Genomic DNA, 20,070 nt, shown 5'->3' with positions numbered 1-20,070 from the left:
AAGCAATAAACAGATTGGACAATCTCAAAAGTACCGTTCAGACCCTGAGATTTAGAATTTAAATTTCAGTGTCTGTTTGCTTCTCCACTTTAACAGTACTAGTTACTGTTCATATTCACCTTCATATTCAAATGACGACTCAAATTAATGTTAGATATAGACCAACAGAGAAGTGAACTGAAGCTGCGAGCAGCAGCATAGTTGAAACACTAATGGAAAAGAAGCATCTCTCTCTGGCTGGTTGTCAGTTATTTTAATTGGTTACTTAAAAATATATTACACAGCATCAGCTTTGTTGCTGGAGAAAATGAAGGTTTAGAGAAAACAAATTTGCTGTATGAAGAATCTATGCATTTGAGATTTTGAAGAGAACCATAAAGGAGTGGTTTCTTCATGTAGGAAGAAAAATAGAAGCATTTAAATTTTTATTATGTTTTCTAAAAAATTCCGAAAAATCCACAGCAGATAAGTCTTTGTTATGAAGAATTTCTTTATCTCTGCATACCTGATGGGAACACTGTAATAGGTAAAGATAATTTGGGTTGTGGGACATCAGGCATAGAAGAGTTATGATAAATGCTAATTAGATTTTAGGGTATTATAAAAATATAAATGTATTAAAAATTTGTATTTAAACTTTTCATTCTAATGACATTTCTACATTTTGAAATATAATGGGAGTCAGAAAAGTGGCAAAGAAAAATGAGTGCATACTGAAAGATCCACGTTTACTCACACAACCTAGTGACTGCTTCTAAGTTTTACAAGCTCAAAAAAACTGTGTAAGAGCAAGTGATTTCCTCTATGTGCCTTGTACGCTGTCAGTAAAATTGATTAACATTTACACAACCTCTCTTCAGGATATATAGCACACATAGAATAGATAGGATGGACTTCAGATTGAGTTTTCAAGAAGGATCTTAGCATAGGAAATTATCAGCATTTCTATATAGATCAAACAGAACATAAAGACATCTAGAAGTATGTCTGATGTCGCTACAGGACACAAGACAACACGACGCAGACACACTGCTGCTCTCAGGCAGAAAAAAGACCGTTTATTTTCTGACTCCTACATTTATAGATTTCCAAAGGTGACAGAGGATTGGAGGGTGAAAGTGCCACCTCTCCAAGGACACTGGGCAAACCAACAGTCCATCAGATTTCTCCTCCTCCATAAAAGAATGCAAAACAATAAGTTGTTTACAGAAAGTGTGTGAGAAAGTTTCATACAAGAATGCAAACATCAGAAGGCTTTAGAAAATCTTAAAAAATCAGGGCGACAGTCTATCAGGTCTGTAAGGATGATGACACTTGGATCTCTAGCTGGAATAGAGACGTTTTATGTGAAAATTAAATATACTGCTATGTATAGTATAAACATCTCCAAATTTTAAAATAAAACTTTTAAAAGTATTATTTTTAGAATATTGTTTCATATTTTCCTTTACAAATAAAAAATCTTCATCCACAAACCTTGTTAAACTATTTCATAATTTACCTGCATCTAAATGGGATGATCAAAATAATGCATCTTCCCCATAATTCTTATTAAGAAGTTGATGTTGGAACATTGTTCAGAAACTCCAGTTCTTAACATTTTACTATATAACCATGATGTTGGAGGTTAGGATTTTTTTTTTCTTTCTTTTTTCTTTCAAGGATTTTTCTCCCATTTGCTGCCTAAGAGATTATAACAATGGTACTTAAGAGAGACAAAAGATGTAGCCAATGAGAAGGAGGAAGAGTGCAGTGTGCTACCCAGCTGGTGGGCTTTCTCTTTGGAAGTGCAGAGATACCACGAGATTTTGGCTGAGGGGTGAGGGCTCAGCTCCTCACTCTCTTACTCTCGGGACCAGGGGAGGAGATGGTGCTGTTGCTGCTGTGGGGAGAATTCCCTGCCACCGTGGAGTTTGGTCCTTCACTGCTTCTTCCTTACCGTGAGTGAGCCTTTGGTCCTAACAGCGGCCATTGAACTGAGGCTTTATTAACACCACCTCACCATCTACTCAGGTGCCCCAGAGGAAAACCTAGGACCCCAGTCCCTTCCCCTCCTCTACCGAGGGAGTGTCACACTCTTGGTGTGGGAACTCAGCGGCTGCTGTCCGGCCCCCTCTTTTCTGCTGCTGCTTTGGGGGTTTTGCTACTCTTTTACTTGAGACCCCAAGTCTTCCCAACCCACCATGGCTCCTGCTATGGCTGCAGAGTTTCTGCTACATTTTGTTTGCCACCCTGTGTGTGGTCTGCTCCTACTCACCTCTGCCATTCCAGCTTGCTGCTCTGAGGCTCCCGCTACAGCCCATTTTGCCATCTGGAGGGACACTGGGACCAGCAGCCTCCCATGATGAGTTTGTAAAGGAAGCCCCTTTCTATCTCTTCCCCCAGCAGCGCTGCCATTAACCAGTGCAGAGGCAGCAGGGCTCCTGCCGCAGCGCCCCCTGCAGCCTCGGGGGAATCATCGCACAGGCCCTGCCCGGCCAGGAGCCAACAGCGCCCCCGCCGGCTGTGACTGGAACTGCGCCAAAGGGGAAAGTGCCACAGCCCAGAGAAGCCTCTTAACGGCTTTCGGTTCTTTCGTTTGGTACTGCTGCTGTTGTGGTTGTTTGTTTGCCTTGTTACATATGTATATGTATATCTACACACACTAGTAAAGAACTGTTATTCCTGACAGCCCTCTAATATCAAAAGTTATAATAATTTGGAGGGAAGGCGATCACATTTTCCATTCCCAGAGAGATTCCCACCTTCCTTGGCAGACACCTGTCTCTCAAAATAAATTATTTTCCAGTGTAGACACAAAAAGTTGATTTTCAACCTGTCACAGGGGAGTATTACAATGTAGCAATGGGGAACAAAGACACACGGACCTCCTTCTGCATATGAAGGAAATCGCTTTATTGTAGAAAACACCTCCCTTATATACCTTTAGCTTCCACTGGACATAACCAAAACTTAACAGAAGAAGGGCACCCATTGGCTGCTCAGCTGCAGTGCTGCTGTTCCACGCGTCTCACTACCCAGTCAGCTTCCTGCTCACATTCTGTCCATTCATCTCTTCCCACAACTGCTTCTCATCCAACCACCCAGCCAACTGCTGTGCCCTTCCACAAGGCTTTCTGGTAAACAGAAATAAAGATTATCACCTTTTAACAAACACAACCCCATATCCCACATTATAACACCCCTTTTATAGGGAAGGGTGAACAAGCAATTACTAACAATACAGGGAATCTCCAAAAGAGGATCTACTACATCTGGGGAGGAAAAAGAAAAAAATAAAAGTATGTTGTGTCAAATGAATTACTGAGTGATGGTACCTGAACTGAGGAGATGGAAACTACTGGAAAGGAAGGACACAAAATGGAAATGACAGAAACAATTAGATGAGGTTGTCAGAATTTCTTTAAATGCTCTTAAATAAATGAGTCTTCATCAGTAAACCAATCTACCAGTTAAATTAACACCTGGAAGTTATTCATTCCACAAAGGGAGGGTGGCAGGGATGAGAGAGAGAGAGAGAGAAAGAAGAATAGGGAGAACACAGAAGGAAAAATACAGACTGCCATCAGGAATTAAGTTACACTATGATCTTATCTTAGTGCCAACACTATTACATTCTTGATCAGAAAGTGCAATAATCATGAAACAGAAGATTCATGGGAAAATTAGAAATGCTAAAGTGTGGGACCAAAAAACCAGATATTCAGAACTGCACAAAGAGAAAACATTGCAGAGGTAAATATATTTTTTCTCTCCTGGAAGTTGTTACACTGACAAAATATTTTAAAACTGTACACATATCATTGTAGGAAATTGACATTGTCCAAAGTAGTTCATTTAACTCATTTACGGATTCATCCTAGAAATAATTTCTTAGGTGACAATCACTCTGAAAAGGACCATGGACTCTTTAGAGTCCATCCATGGAACGCCTTAATTGAGCTAAACAGTTTTAGACAGAGATTTGCAGAGAAAAGTGAGACAGTAAATTAGCAAGTTCAATTACATGATAGGTGATCTATATTAACCTACTGTATAAAACAACAACAGTGAAGAGAAGAAATATTCAAAGGCAGATCCAGTGATACTTAATTCATTCATTTACTTATTTGTAGCTGAAACTCATTATTAATAGAGCAAGCTTTATACTAGCTTCAGTAATAATCAAGGCAGATTCATAAATAATTGATCATTTCTTGTTTTGGCAATCCCTTGTGTGAGGACACGAGGCTTGACTCCATTTTGATCAGAAGGCTGATTATGTTATATATTATATTAAAATACTACATTACAACTATACTAAAAGAACAGAGAGAAGAAGATCAGAAGGCTACAAAGACAAGAAAACAATAGGAATCAATAACAAAATCCTGTGACTGCTCACAGCCTTGGCACAGGTGGCTGTGATTGGTCACTAATTGAAAACAATCCACATGGACCAATGAAAGATGCACCTGTGGCATTCCACAGCAGCAGATAGTTATTGTTTACATTTCTTTCCTGAGGCTCTCAACTCCTCAGGACAGGAAAAATCCTAGCAGAGAATTTTTCACTAAAATATCATGGCTACAATCATTATGTAACTGCAGTCATTTAATAGCAAAAGTTCAAACATAACTTTCATTTTCTGATTTATAACGAAACTGTATATAAAACGTTTAGCAATTCATTAAAAATGCTGAACTCAGAATCTCTACTTTGCCATTCTGTACCACTGCCTGCTTTAACTGCACTGTACACTGCTTTTCAGGCAAGTAAACAATTGCTCTTTCAAGTGACAAAAATGCATGCCTGGTCTCAAGGAGATATGCATTTTACTGCATCATTAAAGAAAAATGCGCTGTCTACGATATCAAAAGACTAGCAGTATGAAAACACTTCATCGTAGAAAAATATACAAATGATCGAAAAAAATTCCTCTTTAACAGCAATGCTATAATAGAGAGCCCATAAAGACCTGGGACATGCCACATTTCAGAAAGCTCTCCACAAACCCTCTACTCAAGAATGAACAAAAGACTCCTCCCACCAGCCAGGGGAAACCAAAACAGCCCAAGATGTTTGTAATGATGATTCTCTACAAAGCCCAGAAAATTATCAGGTGAGTCCTTCTGCAAGAATAAATGTCAAATAAAAATGAAGGTTTTAAGCCAGTACTTTTTTTTGTCTTTTCTATAGATGGTCCATGAGAAACTTTCTACTTCACCTCCCTCCAGATAATCCTCTCTTACTACAGAAATTAATGTGATGTTAAAAATTAGGATGGTGAGGCTATACTGTATAATCAGATGAGGAAAAAGACTGAGAGATTGTAGGTTTTCCACACAGAAAATTATAAAATACTAATGAAGCACAAGAAATATGTTATACGTCTGCTTTAATAGATTTAAATCATTTGCATATCCCTTTTTCTTTACTCTGTGCACATCCACTCGAGCTTATTTTAGTAAGACATTTGAACTCTCTCTGGTGCATGTTTTTGAGTCTTACCACTATGACTGCCACTTTAACAGTTGCTTTTTCATTTCCATGTGATTTCCAACATACAAATGCCATCTCCTCTAAATATCTCTACACTCTTAAGAGACACCCTGCACTTAACTACAGAGGTGTTGGAAAGCAAATTACTATCAGTGTGATCCCAAGTCTATCTCACAGCAGAATCTCATTAATTTTCATGACTGTTTGTGTATAAGCCGCAATACATGTGATAGTACAGTAATTTCTTTTTTACTTGTATTTTTTTCCTTAGGGATTATGCCGGCTACTTGTATTTAAATTTTGATGTTACATAAGTCTGATCGTGTTGAGGCCAGTCTAAGCGAAGGTGCCAATGTCTGCAAACGATTTTTACTCATAAACCTTGTCTGATATCCGTCCGGTAAATCTTCCGAAACGCTCTGCTCCCATGTGGAAGCGGTGGGAACTGGGCACACAGACGAGCGCGGCGACTCCCAGCGGCCCGGCCGCGGCTGATGCAGGCAAGGGGCGCTGCTGTTCTTTAGCGACGGCCACGGTCTCCCGGAGCTCTCGCATGCCCGTTCCCTGGGGAAGGCCGATCAATAAAAACAAGTCCTAGCTAAACCCGGGAACGAAGCACAAATCAGGTGGTGTCAGACCTACCTCTACCCACCACAGGACTGAGACAGCCAGCCTGCCCGAAGATAAGGGGGGGCGAGGCAGAGAGCGTGCACTGCAGTACAACACACTACAGAGAACGACGCCCCCTCTCTTCCTTGCCTGTTGAGGAAAGGAGAGGCGGGGCGCGAGGAGGACGCTGCTCCTTCGGATCGCCTCCTCGCCTTCCCAGGGCTGAAAGGCCGCCACAGGGCGCAGTCACCCACGCCGACCCGGAACTCCAATAGCCCATCAGCCACCAGGGAGGCGGCCAGGATCCTGCCGGCGGAGCACCGCCCCCCGCCGTTCACCGCGGTCCCCGCAGCCGCGCCCGCTCTGCGCACGCGGGCGTACCGCCGTCCCGCCCTCTCCTCCGCGGCGCCTGCGCCCTTCGCCCCCTGGCCTCTGTGGGGGCCGGGCAAGTGCGGTGGCAGTCGGTAACAGCGTGGGTCGCGGTATCTCCTGCGCTCTCTCTCCCTCTGCCCAGCGCCGGCCCCTTCTTCCTTCCGCAAGGCCCTGCAGGCGGTTTGAAATTTACCGCAGTCTCTCACTCGAGTTCTCGATATGGCCGTAAGCGCCTGGCGCTGAAGGGGAGGAGGCAAGAGTGCGGGGCGGGGAAGAGGAGGGCGGCCTGGAGCGGAGCGGCTTGTCTGCCTGCAGCTCCAGTTCCCCCAACCCCTCACGGGGAACGGTTGGTAGGGGACGGTGGAGAGGGTTAAGTGAGGTAGCATTTCCCTTGTTGCGGTCCGTGTGTGGCGGGTACTGTGGTCGTCCTGGGGCGGCTTTTGCCACTGTTCCCCTATCTCTGGGCGTAGGGAGTGAGGGAAGGAAGGACCCTGAAGTGATTCTGGGATCTACGAGCCCCTCACAGCCCTGGAAACGGTGGAGGGAAGAGTAAAACAATTCCCCCCTTCCTCCTGAGGCGTCCCGGTTCTGCGGCAGGCTGGCCCGCAGGTAAGACTCCCTGGGGCCCAGGAAGGGTAAGGGCGAGGGCCGGGAGGAGGAAGGATGTCATAGACACAAAACTCGGGCGACGAAGCGGGGCGGGAACCCGGTTCTTCAGGTTTGGAGGAGCGGCACAGCCGGAACTCGTTAGTCAGGTCGGCGAGCAGAAGTAGAAGCTTGGGGCGGCGGTGGGCTTGGTGCGGGCGGACCAGGGGAAGCCGAGCCCGGCCTGGCCCGAGCCCTTCCGGCGGGCTGCTGGCGCTCGCCGCGCGCGATCCCTCCTTCCTATCCGCGGGAAGCTACCGTGCGCCCTTTGGGGGCTGAGTGGAAACGGCGAAATGAGGGAAGAAGGAAGATGTGCTGAAATCACAGCGGCGTGTATTTCGGTGCCTTTCTCTCCTACTTCCTCAAAGCACGTTACCACGGCTTCGCTGTTCCCGGAACAGTAGGGCGTGCCCCCTCTGCAGCGAGCTGCGTTGGGAGTCGGTCACTCTTGCTGATGCTTAGTCGTTTGGGTTTTTTACATTTATTTTGGAGCACGCTGTTTTATTTTTAGTATACCCTGTTGCTATAATTATAAGGATGTTGTTGAGGGTGATAAGAGAGATGAGCACATTCATGAGTTTGGAAAGAGCCCGAAAACAGCTCCGGACTCTGATCTGCTCAATGTGCTTTAAGTGATTTTCCTTTTGAATCCTAGCGTGACTCTTTGAAGGGCAGTGTTATGCATTTCACTGATAATAAAAGTATTTTGTAGATGAAGTAGTACTGTGTTGACTTTATATGATATACTCAGTGATTTTCTCGTTTTAGAGAGACCTACAGGCATTTTTTGCTTGAAATGAGGAAGGTCTGGGATCAATTTTCTCCCTTCAAAATATAATTATTACGGTGAAACATCTCTAGAGATATGGGGTGGGAGGTTTGCTACAAAGTGGTAAATCAGTTAAATCAATGGTTGTCTGAGCTCTTTAAACGTTCATTGTGTCTTGATTGCAAAATGATGTAGTTAAATGTGTTGTGGCCCAGAAACAGTTACCTTCTTAAAATACATCTGCTTCCTTGTGTAATGTAATTGTTTAGTGATGATGTAAGAATAGATAAAAGGTTCTTTAGCAGTACAAAATTGTTTGACATACATGACATAATTTTCCTGTTGTTTCCTGTTACTTGGGTTTGGAGGTATTTAGTTTAGTGTGAAGTCAGTCTTACCTGAACTGAATTCTTGGCTATAACTGGAAACTTGTGAATAGAAGACGGTTGTGTGAAATGTGTCAGGTGTAGCTTGTTGATCTAAACACCAGTGTTTCTTGTGAATTGACTCCAGAGGATTTTTTTTAAATTCTCCTCTCAGAATATGGCATAGTATTTTAATACATGTGAACTTTCAGAAAATGCTGTTTAGGCTCTGTAATGGGGATCTGTAGAGCTTATTAGGGTCTAGATTTTCACATAGCATACAGGTTGGCATGTGCATATACCAAAAAAAACCTAGATCGGTATAGTACATAAGTGAATGGCTCTAGTATATAATGTAAACAGAGTATAAGAAATAACTAATAGATTTGATACTGTGTTGTTGTTTGTAAGAACCTAATGTGAAGATGTGTGGTGCTGGTAATGAGTTAGTGCAGTCCAGTAGCTTTACAAAAAATGCTATAACTACTTTCGGAGAAAGTAATTCAATTTTATTATCTTAATATCTGGAAACTAGGTAATGCGTAATTGTAGGTACAGGACAGTTTGTGTTTGTGCCCTGCAAAATAGTTTATGTAAGTAACACTGTCTGCTTGCGAAGGTGATATTGAAGTTCACATTTCCTTGAGCTAAGCCAGCAGTGTTAGATCTGCTTTAAGGGAAGAGGTGAAGGGGTATTTATAAAAGAAAGATCAGGTGGACATAATTGTTTCTAAGCCTACCGACTTCACTACCATAGCAGAGAGTTAGTCAGCAGGAATGGTGTCAGCTGATAGTTTCCTTCAGCTGTTTCTTCTAAGGGGTGCCCAGGACAATTTCTTTCCCTTGCTGCAGTAGCTTTCCTTCATTGTACTCTAGCTGTAGCATGAGTAGAAAAGAGGGTAGGACTGTATTAAATTGGTGGGGGAAAAATATTTTAAATAGTTGCAACTTGTTACAGCATGTGGGTTGTTAACCATGGGGCACTCCATTTTATTAAGAAAAAAAGTGGAGCCTCAATATAGCAGCAGTGTTTGGTTTTTGAATGAGCAATGAATCATTCTTTTGCAAAATGGCAGAAAGGGTACTAATTTTAGAAATGCTGACAGTATAAAAATGATGGTTTCTTCATTTTGGAGTAAACACTTCTGGAAGAGCCTTGTGGGTTTTTTTTTAATTATGCCTTTTCATAATTTTTTATAGTGCTCATTTTAGTACTGTCATCCCCTTATGTTTTAAAGTTCCATTTGAATTCTTAGTTTATTCCTGGATCTTCAGCATTTATAGTAGCACTGATTCTAGAAAAGTCAATCCTTATAAGAGCTTTCCAGATGCTGCCTGTAACTGATGATAATATTGTGGATGTAACATATTTTTTGCAGTAATAATATCTCCAGTTGCAGCTGTTGGAAACTGACTGGTGGAGAACTCATACTTCATAAAACAAGTTGCCACCACTTGAAATTTTAAGACGTTGTTTTGGAATTTTGGTAATTTGCAAAGACTGATGAAGGTCACCAAAGATAGCTTGGTAGGTCTGGAAGTGTCTCGTAGTTCTACCGGGCTGTAGGATGCTTTTAGTACATTGACTGTCTTGCAGTGCTTTATGTGTGCCAATGCTAGTCAGTCACTGTTACACTTCATGGATTCATCAGGCACTTGCAGACTCTTGCAAGCTGCATAATGGCTTTTTGATTGTTTTAACTGGGGTCTTTCTGTTGGTCTCTAACTTCATAACACTAGCAAACTGAGGGACTTCAACTCCACCTAAGGAATTCTATTGCTAAATACCATAAACTCATAAGAAATTGTATTTCTCAGACTTTAAAATGGCAAATAAACTGCAAATATGCTGCATTAAGGGTGTGGATTGTGCAGTTGTCTAAAGAGTAAGTTTTTTTCCTGAAAAAGCTGACATAAGCTTGTCCACTCAGAGCAGAAACGTTGTGCTAACAGTTTTTGAAGTGGGCCATGATTAGAGATGAATGGCATCTTAAAACATAACCACTATTCATCAGCTGGAGTATCTTTGCCTCCAGTATAGTTGTAAGTACTGTAATCTTTTGGCAGATTGTAATTATATGCGTTTCTCAGTCTTTGCATTTTCCCTTTAATGTTAGCCTCTTTCACGCATAGTAGCAGCTCTTTTTTGGCAATAGTTCTTGTTTCAGTTAATATTCTGAACAAGGTTATTCTAAGTGAAAATTTCAAATGAGTCCTTAAAATTATTGCTTTAAAACTATTTCTTTCTCAGTGCATTAAAACCTAATGTATTTCTCTCTTCCTACATGCCCCTTTGTTGGATCTTGGTCACCCTATGATCATGCAGCCCTTTTTCTTGCATGGGTGGTTTTGGACCTATGAGCAAACATTAATTGCAAAGAGAGTACCCTTGTATGGGGTCTTTCTTCTGAAGAAGACTCTTGTGTTTGTCTTGCATAATTAAAAAAATTTCTTTGTCTATTTGCTTTGTATCCTTTGAAGTTTGGTTGGACAAAGATTGAAGATCAAGCAAACAAGATTGTGGTTTCCAATATGATTATGCTCCTCAATTATGACTGCAACTGTTGTAGTACTAATACTACTGCATTCAGATTCTGTTTCTAAAAGACGTTAGTTCTAGAGCAGTGCTGTTCTTCTCTGTTGTTGAATCAATTATACAGAGATGGTGTCTACACGGGTGAATTTTAGTGATCTTGTAGTCTTGCTTGAAAGAGAAAAGGGGAGTTTTGGTCTGTTATTTATAGACTGTTCACACTAAGATATCTGGATCCTATGTATGTAATGCCAAGTATGCTGGCATACACCCAGGCATTTAGAACAGGTGGTGCCATTTGAGGTAGTGATAGGCCCTGAACTTGTAGTGTAGCTTATTTTTTTTTCTCTAAGACAAATCAGACTTTTTTCTAGGAAGCAAAAAAGAAACAAGGAGAACCTCTAGTCGGAAGGTAAAATGGAGGAGACTAGACAGCAAAGACTTGTGGAAGAGATAAAATGTATATATGCCTGAAGTGAAGACAAATGAGAGGGCATTTGAAGGATTTCATCTCAGGTCTTCTGTTTTGTTTGGGGACTTCAGATACTTCCGTGTTGTGGAATGAAATGAAAAAGGATGTCACTTCATCAGTTGTGTAATACAGTGTGCTACCATGCCTATAGAATTAGGCATGTAATAGATGTGCCTCAGGAATTTTTAACTGTAAATGCAGCAGATATTATAGTGTTCTTTCCTTTTGTATCTATCTTTCTAAACCATAAAGGACAATAGCAAACTGTTCTTTGTCTAGTTTTGTTTTGGTGTTTCTCTTTTTGTTTTTGTGAAAATTCTAATGTGATAGCATGTATTAAATTCTTTATCCCATGCAGAAAAAGAACTTTTTATGTAATCAGAAAGTTATTGAAGTGAAACATCTCAAAAGTAGCTGTAGGTAAACTGATGGGTTCTGTTCAGTGGAAAAATTCTGTATGTGTACTTTGAAGGATGCAGTGGTGTTCTGTAATGCTACCACAAGCTTTTGTGGTAAAGTTTACCATTACATGCCAATTGCACGTAGATGTCTTGAGTATTATGTAGCTAAAGATTTGAAAATTTAGGACATTTTGGCATGTAAGTTGGTTGATTATTTCTAATTCCATATCTTAATTAAAACTGAGCTTTGTCCTATCTGTGTTTTCAAATACAGATTCAGAGAATAAAAATGGGAACTCCTGGATCAGGACGGAAGAGAACTCCAGTGAAAGACAGATTTTCTGCAGAAGATGAAGCTCTAAGCAACATTGCCAGAGAGGTTTGTGTCACCATGATATTTTATGAAAAATCCTTTGCTGGGATTTTCCCCCCCTGAGGAGCTGAGGAGCCTCAGGAGAGAAATGTAAACAATAACTATCTGCTGCTGTAGAATGCAACAGGTGCATCTGTGATTGGGGAATGTTGGTTGTTTCTAATTAAGGGCCAGGTGCAGCTGCATCAGACTCTGAGAGTCACAAGATTTTGTTATGCATTCTATTCTTCTTCTTGTTCTTTCAAGCCTTCTGATGAATCTTTTCTCTCTGTTCTTTTAGTATAGTTTTTATGTAGTATTTTAATGTAATATATATCATAAGATAATAAATCAGCCTTCTGAAATGGAGTCAAGCCTTGTGTCTCCACACATGGGGAGTCCTCAACAGGTTTGCTCATTTTAAAGTGTCTTGAATTCAGAAATAGGGATTAAAGTAATCTCATTATCTAGGAAAAGTTAATTTTTTATAGATGTGCATAAAAAACTGTGATTAGCCAAAAATATGGCAATTAATACAAGCTAAGAGAATTATTGATCAAAAAATCACATTAACTGAAATGTCAACAGTGAGATATTAACTGTATGACTTATGTAACCTCATAGATTTACACTTAAGTCTAGCAGCTATTTCTACAGATGCTTAAAGAAAAATGAAAAATACAGCTGCTATCTCAAGTGTAAAACTGAAAAATGTACACATTTATCCTATTACAGTGTGTAATATTCTTAGAGATGGTAAATATAGTGTATTAGTATTGAATGGGTGGTCGTCACTATTCAAATATATTTGTAATAGCATCTATTTCAAATGTGAGAAGTCATATTTCTTTCCAAATAAGCCTAATATGTACACTGTACCAGTAATTCCACCAGCTAACAAAAAGAGGGCTAGAGATAACCAGCAAATAGTGCAATTAACAGGAAGTTGATACAAAGGGGAATTTTGTCCCATGGGATTTAGGCAGTTGGAATTTAAAGTCTTAGAGATGTCTGTTTGGACCAGAGTTTTTCTAGGTGGAAATGCTATGACTAGGGTACAAAAGCCTTAATATTGTTTGTATACAAGTGAATCCAGGTTCTTTGAGGCTACATTATCTACTTGCCCTAGTTGAAATAAAGGAGTGCAAAATACAGATTCTAATTGGCTTTGTAATGTAAGTAGTTGTCTGTATATGTGTATGTAAGACAAAGTAGGTAGGTAATAGGTCTCTGAAGAGAAAGCTTATTTAGGCATTTTCAAGTGTATCTATCATAGACTGTAGGCAAAAGATATGCCTTGTCAGTTAAAAAAAAAAAGGTAACTTTTCAGAAAATTACGTTCTAATTCTAATGGAATGTCTCACTCTATCGGCCAAGTCCTGTGTGGGATTCTGGATCATGTATGATCTCACTCATCAAGTTCCATCACTCGTTTTTTGGTGAAAACAGTGAGTAAAAAAGAAAGAATATGGCCTTAAATTTCTTTGAGTACATGCATGCTTCCATAACATCAACTTGGTGTTTAACCTAGAAAAGCATCTCAATAGTAACATGTAATACATATTATCTTACTTAAAATTACTGTTTGGTTTAGTTCTCTTACATCCCATCTTTTTAGAAGACATTACTTACTAGAATTACATTGAACTCGTAATGCATGTGTCTTCTGTGGAAAATCTTCCTAAAGTTGTTCTATGTATTAAGAGATGGTAAACAGAACATGCAGAAACAAAAGGCTGCACTCAGGATGATCTGTGTGGTGAAACTGCATGAAAGTGCTCTGGGATTGAGAGCAGTCACAAAATGGCACTAGGAAGTATCAGAATTTGTAATACCAAGAACTGTAGTAAAGTGACTCTAATGTAGTGTATGACATTTCAAGGTGATTTTTCTCTAAAAGTTCAGATTTCAGAAAGTGCTATTCTTATTCTTTGTTACCACTTTTAATTTGACAAAATTGTGATTTCCTTGTTTTATGGCATGTGTCAAAAAAAAAGATATCTTCCTTTTAGTACCAGTAAACATTGCTTTCTAGGAAATTTGGTTTAAAGAATTCTTTGGCACTGATCCACTAAGTTAATTTCCATATAGTAATTTTTCTGCACCAGTTGAATCTGGTGTAATTTTTAATGAAAATATTTAATGGAAGATAAGGGCACTGTTGTAAGCATCTGAGGTACTTGGTCAGACTGCTTCCTCTTTGATATTTATTTGGTTTTTTTCCATCTTTCCTTCGCATCAGAAAACTTTTTTTTCCTCTGTTGGTTGTCCCCTCCCCTTTATTTCTGCCTTATTCCAAGATCTTTTGAGTTGCTAAACCTCTTTCTTAGGGACCTACTTTTTATACTACAGTGTGTTATTTTTCCTGGCATTGAATTTCCTTGCCTACTGGAACTGAGGAAGAGTAAAGGTGATGTACATATCCAGGGACAGGGATCTATCTGTGCATCCTTTCTTGGAAGCAGTGCACTCTCCCTATTTCACAGTGTCTGAAGTGAGATCACTCGCAGTTGATCAATTTGGCAGTCTTATCCTGGTACAACAGTTTGTCATGCTGTGGCGGTTTTAGTTTGAACACCAGTTTTGATTGGTGGTTTTGGTTTGCTAATTTGAGATTTCTCAGCCGACGCATTAATTAATGTAGTGGGTTTAGTGCTGGCTAAATGCCAGCATACTTACTAGAATATACTTACTTACTGCCTTGTGGGATAGGATTAGGACGAAGGCAAAGCGGACTTCAAACTTTAAAAGGGTGAAAAGAAAACTTACATTAACAGAAACGAAAATAATAATAATAAAACCTTCAGAACACTTCTTGCCCCCTCCCTAACACTTTCTTTTTCTTTCCTACTGATAATGTAAAGAGACAAAACACACATGCTTTTTTTCAAAAGCTTCAGGAGCAGGTGTAGATATATTGTCCATGTGTTCCCTGCAAGGAAATAATGGAACTGTGGGTTTAAAAGCACCCAACTACATTAAAATGGAGTAGTGCTAATTACAGCAAGGTCAATTAGAAGTCAGCTTATCATCAAAAAAGCCTATCTCCTGAAAATATAGAGGTTTTTTTATATGACCTTTTGGTTCTTTCTCCAGCTTTTGTAATGGATTCTGTTAGCTTTCTAAGATTGACAAAGTCAGTCTAAGGTTGACAATAAGTCACCTGATGTAGAAGACAGTTTCATGTATCTTGTGCAAAGTTTGAGCTTCCCAAAGTACAGGTAATGATTGTCTAGTGTAACTTGAGGCTCCTGGCAACATTATATTCTCATTTGTTAAACAAAAATACTTAACTGCTTGAAAATTCCCACTTAACTATATAAATGAAAATTGAGGTTCATATTCTCAAGGTTATGTTCACAGTCTACATTGAATACAGTGGATACGATCGCAAGATGTTTTCCTTGTGTGTTTGTTGTGGGGATTCTCTCCTTATTAAATTCTTTTGCAGACAGAGTATCATTTGCTGAGTTGTGCATTGCTGCTTCACTTGTCTGTATTTTCATACAAATTGTTAATTTTAAATATTTAGCAGTAACCTGTCATCACCATCTTTTAGGATTACATGAGACCTCTTTCTCCAAAACCAGTTTGATTGTGTGAGAACAGAGATTTCAGTCACTTCCGTGTTCTTGCATTGCCTGTGGTTCATGCTCAGATACAATGAATATCATGGCAGAGTGATAAGAGTCTGACACATATCATCTCACCATCCTCAACCTGCTAAACAGGAGTTTGAAGGCAGAATCAGGATTTACCATTTGTAGCCTTTTTTTGGGTGTTACTATCATCAGCTCTTCCATTCTTCAGGGCTGTGTTACTAGGAGACGGAGAACTAGAGGTTGTAGACAAGCAACATTGCAACAGTGTTCACTGGGTTTCTACCTTGTAGGATGTTGTCTCTGTGTTTTGGTTTGGTAGGTTTTTTCTCAGGAATTGTTCTTGTGACTATTTCACTATATAGCAAGAACGTGGAAAACTCTTAAGGTGTTTTCTCATGGGAGAGAATAAAGATTCATTTTGATTTAAAATTCACTTTGTAGTAGCTCAACTGTGAGTAGAGTGCAATTGTTCTTACTTTGATGGAGATGTAATGTTACTTAGTTGCCATGATAGAAAAAGCTGATTTGAATATTTTTAAATGTTTGAGGGCTATATAATGAATTTCGAAGCAGTTAACAACAGTCTTTTTCATATGAATCTATTTAAAGTTTAGTACATGCTTTTCTCTTCATGTAGGTTCAGCTTCTGTTAAGAAAACAAGCAAACTCCGAAAGAATTCCATCCTTATGGATATTGTCTTTGTAGATGCTAGGTGATTTGTTTATTTTGTTTTGGTAAGAGGTCACTAAATGTTTTCAATTGGCTGTTTCTACCTTACTATTAATTCAAAGCCTTGTTTGCTTTTGTTTTTAAAAGTGGTTAAGGATATTTTATATGATACAAGATATTCTAGAGCTATAATATATATGTGAGTCTGTACAATATATGGAAGAAGAATGAGACATCAGAAATAAAGACTCTAAACCTCTAAGCCATGTTAAAATGTAAGATTTTGTTGTTTGTAGGCAGCTGAGTCAGAGACATGAGATGTAAGTGGAAAAGAGATTTCTGAGGAGCCGTAAGAAATACTTTTGGCACAAAAGTGATGGTGTTGCCTTGATTTCATGAGACAGTATGGAGATAAGGGCAAAAGCATGGGAATGAGCAGCGGAAGGAATCATAGTTGAGCTAAAAGTTTGAATTGAAAGGGACCTTACAGATCGTCCAATTCTAACACGCCTGCCATGGGGGATTGGAATTGGGCACAGAATCCTTTGTTTGCTTGATGAGAGAAGGTGAAACTAAGTTGCTACACGTAGTTATACATAAGAATTACAGTGAACATTTTAAAAATGCTCACCCTGATGCTTAGCCAGAGCTGACAGGGTGTTCCATGCACCCGTGGCAGACAGGGAGCAGCGGGTCCTGCAGCACGGGCAGTCAGTGGCCTTACCGCTGCCATCTGGTGGAAGAAGTAAAATACTCCTTAGCCGGGCCTCCTGCATTGGAAACTGCAGGACTGCATATCCCTTAGCAGAAAGAGAAACGAGTTCTATGTGATATGTATGTATCGGCCCATGATGACAAAATAATTCTGATTTTTTCAGAGGTAAATGACATCTTAGGATAGCCTATATTTTAACCTTATGCTGCTTTTATGCTGAAACCAAGCGAATTAAAGAATTACCGTCTCCCAAATATAAAAATTAAAAATAAAATACTGTTGCTTTTAAATGAATTCCTTCTTGCAGGCAAGGGAAGGAAAAATATGCACATCTACACTATGGAGATAGATGTTATGCTTCTCCTTGCTCAGCATGGAGGGAAGCCTCTACCATATAAATTCTGTGTTAATATCATACTGCTTACCTGGGAAAAAACATGGTTGTTGCTCTGAAGAGACTAAGAAAAATACATCAGAAAGGAGAGACTCCAGACTCAATCTTTACAAAGACATTCAAGTTAAAGTCTCATCTTTCTTTTCTTCTTTCTTTCTTGCCAAAATATTTTTGATTTAACTGAAGAACTACATGTTGTCCTTGAAAGATGAGCTAAAAGTTTTCAGAAGATTGTGGTAGAATACATATTTAAAAACAAATATGAAAAAATTGAAGAAGTAGAGATAGCTTTCTAAATTACTATAAATTGCTTATAATAATTGATTTTTAGGTGGAAATCAGGAAACTGACTGTGCTACCTCCTGGAAGAAGAGCATTGTCTTTCTACCTCTGTATGCAATAAAATAAACCAATCTAAGTGAATACTGCCGTAAGGTACTGCTTAACTGCTTGAAAACAGCCAGGATAATAATCTTCTAGAATGAAATGCTTTTTATGCAGGTACAAGAAAACACTGGGGTTTTCTTTTGTTCATGTAATGGTTTTTGTTATCTATTGTGAAATGAGGAATTCCAGAACTCAGTGGTGAACAGATTGCTTTGTTTTGTGACTTAGACAAGAGCTAATACCCAAAGAAACACAGGATTAGTTTAAAAACACAAATTTGTCCCAGAGTAGAAGGTAAATATGAGTAGTATGAGTGTGTTCATATACAAAAGAGAGTTTAGATATTTAGTTATAAATTAATAATTTATTAATTAGTCTTTTTTTCTTACCCAAGTAAATTCTCAAGGACCTCTTCCTTGTTTTCCTGTCCAATTTCTTTTGTTACAAAGATCTCCTCTGTAGTCTTCTATGTCCCTTTTTGATCAGTTCTCTGAATAAATTCCATGCTGAATTATTGTTTCTTTACCTGATGGTTGTGTGCCCTCCAGATTTTATAACATTCTTTCCATTTAAGCCACTAGTGTAAGTGTACCAGATTTAAATGCCTCCTATCTTATTTCTTCAAGACATGTCAGCTATCCCACTTCTTTTTACCATTTGAAAGTTCCCTTAGGAAGCTTCTGAAATAGTGTCAGAGTTGCTAGATCTTGGACAATACACAGTTGAATTTTTACTTCAGAAATATAGAAGCTTGGTGTGTTATATGACTTTATAATAAGCTGTACTTCAATTAGATAGTATTACAATGGATACTTATAATATATTTTATTAATGTGTGTCTGGTCTAAAGACTGTATAGAGAATAATGACCAGTGAAACTGAAATCAGGACTGTAGTGGCCAGTCTATCCTTTTCTAAGATTGGACTTTGTTTAATGCAGGCTGTAGAAGGCAATCTGTATTGGCTCCCAAGGTACTATGAGCAATTAATAGGGATCTTTTTGGTATGTTCTCTCAAGTCAAATACTAGTTGAATTGAAAAGCATGAGAGCATGACTGCCTCTACTTTTGCTGGTTTATTAAAAAAAACCCAAAATGAGTAGTGTAGTCTCCTATAGTCCAAACTTCATCCAAAGCTATTGCAACTCTACATTTTCCTTAGCAGATATTTAAAGACTTTATTTCAACCCAGCAGATGAAATTTTTTTAAAGGATTTGTTGGTGGTAATTTGTTTCACAACTTTCATGGGTTCTTTCAGTAAAGCAACAGAGTGAATAGCAGCACCCGGGAAGAAAACTATGTCCTTTTGAATTATGGTTGTTTCTCTATTATTGTTGATTTTGAATTTCAATAACATAGCTATGAAAACTTGTGTGGCTGCTACAATCTATGCCCTAAGAAGAGCACTAAGAATTACTGGGTATTATGGCTTTTCTAATGGTACGGCAACGTGTCTATTGCTCTGAAGTATGGTGAAGGAAGCCTGAGAGCTGTCCTTTTAGTTAACTTGCCAAGGTTTTTGTCTTTTTTGAGATTGTGTGCATTTTACAGGAATCTGGTTGCTCAGGTTAAAAATTAATGTAATATTAAGCCATTTCTTAGGAAAAATCTAAAAAGATAAGATTTTCTTTTTCTTCTATTTCTGGCACCCATTTTATGACAAATATTTGTAAATTCACTTGTGTTGTATCAAGGGTTTGGTAAATGATAAGAAATGGAGCTTCCCTTTTACTGTAGGAATTTAAAATTAGGTTTCTGGGTGTACGACTTGAGGAGAGTAGTGAAATATGAATTCATTTTTAACATGAATCAGTAAACCAATTAACTTTGTATCTTAACAGTATTATCTTTGTATTAAATTTGTAAGTTAACAGTAAAGCCTTGCCAGAGCATAAAGGTCAAATGCATGTATCTGCTGTTTTATAGACAAAGCTATACCCAAACTTATCAGCTCTTTGAGTCCTTTTTCTTTCTGTGCTGCATACCTGTCAGTGTGAACGTTTATATGCCAGAGAGCAATAATGGGCTACAATTCATCCTCTTGCATGGCAATTTCCTTGCTTTACTTGTGTGTTATCAGGTAGAAAGAAGAGTAACTTTATGCTGCTTTGAAAAATGATTATGTTATGGCAGTCAGGAGTGTTGACACAGCCGTGGAATTATTTTATCTGCATATGCAAAATTCAGAAAAAAAAGTTTTCACGAGTCATTTGGAGTTAGGACAAACTATTTTGAGTAATGAAACTATAGTGAGTCTGCCTTCTGTCTTGTCATTATTTGATATTTTTGTGCCTGTAGTCTAA

The 20,070-nt window shown here is 39.0% G+C and overlaps 2 protein-coding genes across 27 annotated transcripts in view; one reads left to right on the top strand and one right to left on the bottom strand.

Annotated features, from left to right (window-relative positions):
• Positions 1-3,565: 3,565 nt before the first annotated feature.
• LOC135301060 (uncharacterized) lies at positions 3,566-6,939 on the bottom strand. The gene is made up of 2 exons (XM_064421238.1): positions 6,124-6,939; positions 3,566-6,045 (listed from the first exon to the last, which is right to left on the bottom strand). Exon 1 carries the CDS (start codon positions 6,846-6,848, stop codon positions 6,126-6,128), a length of 723 nt encoding a protein of 240 aa, XP_064277308.1. The 5' UTR covers positions 6,849-6,939; the 3' UTR covers positions 3,566-6,045; positions 6,124-6,125.
• Positions 6,561-20,070, top strand: part of LRRFIP2 (LRR binding FLII interacting protein 2) — a 50,505-nt gene continuing 36,995 nt past the window's right edge. For 7 of the 26 annotated variants that reach the window (XM_064421172.1, XM_064421164.1, XM_064421157.1 and 4 more), the window contains exons 1-2: positions 7,427-7,448; positions 11,922-12,026. In XM_064421172.1, coding sequence (XP_064277242.1) covers positions 11,937-12,026 — 90 coding nt within the window. In that variant the 5' untranslated portion in view covers positions 7,427-7,448; positions 11,922-11,936. The other 19 variants (XM_064421182.1, XM_064421202.1, XM_064421186.1 and 16 more) reach the window with 13 other exon arrangements.

Source organism: Passer domesticus, chromosome 1 (genome assembly GCF_036417665.1).
Source record: "Passer domesticus isolate bPasDom1 chromosome 1, bPasDom1.hap1, whole genome shotgun sequence".
In the NCBI taxonomy this organism is placed as follows: Eukaryota; Metazoa; Chordata; class Aves; order Passeriformes; family Passeridae; genus Passer; species Passer domesticus.
This window is presented reverse-complemented; position numbering and strand designations above follow the sequence as displayed.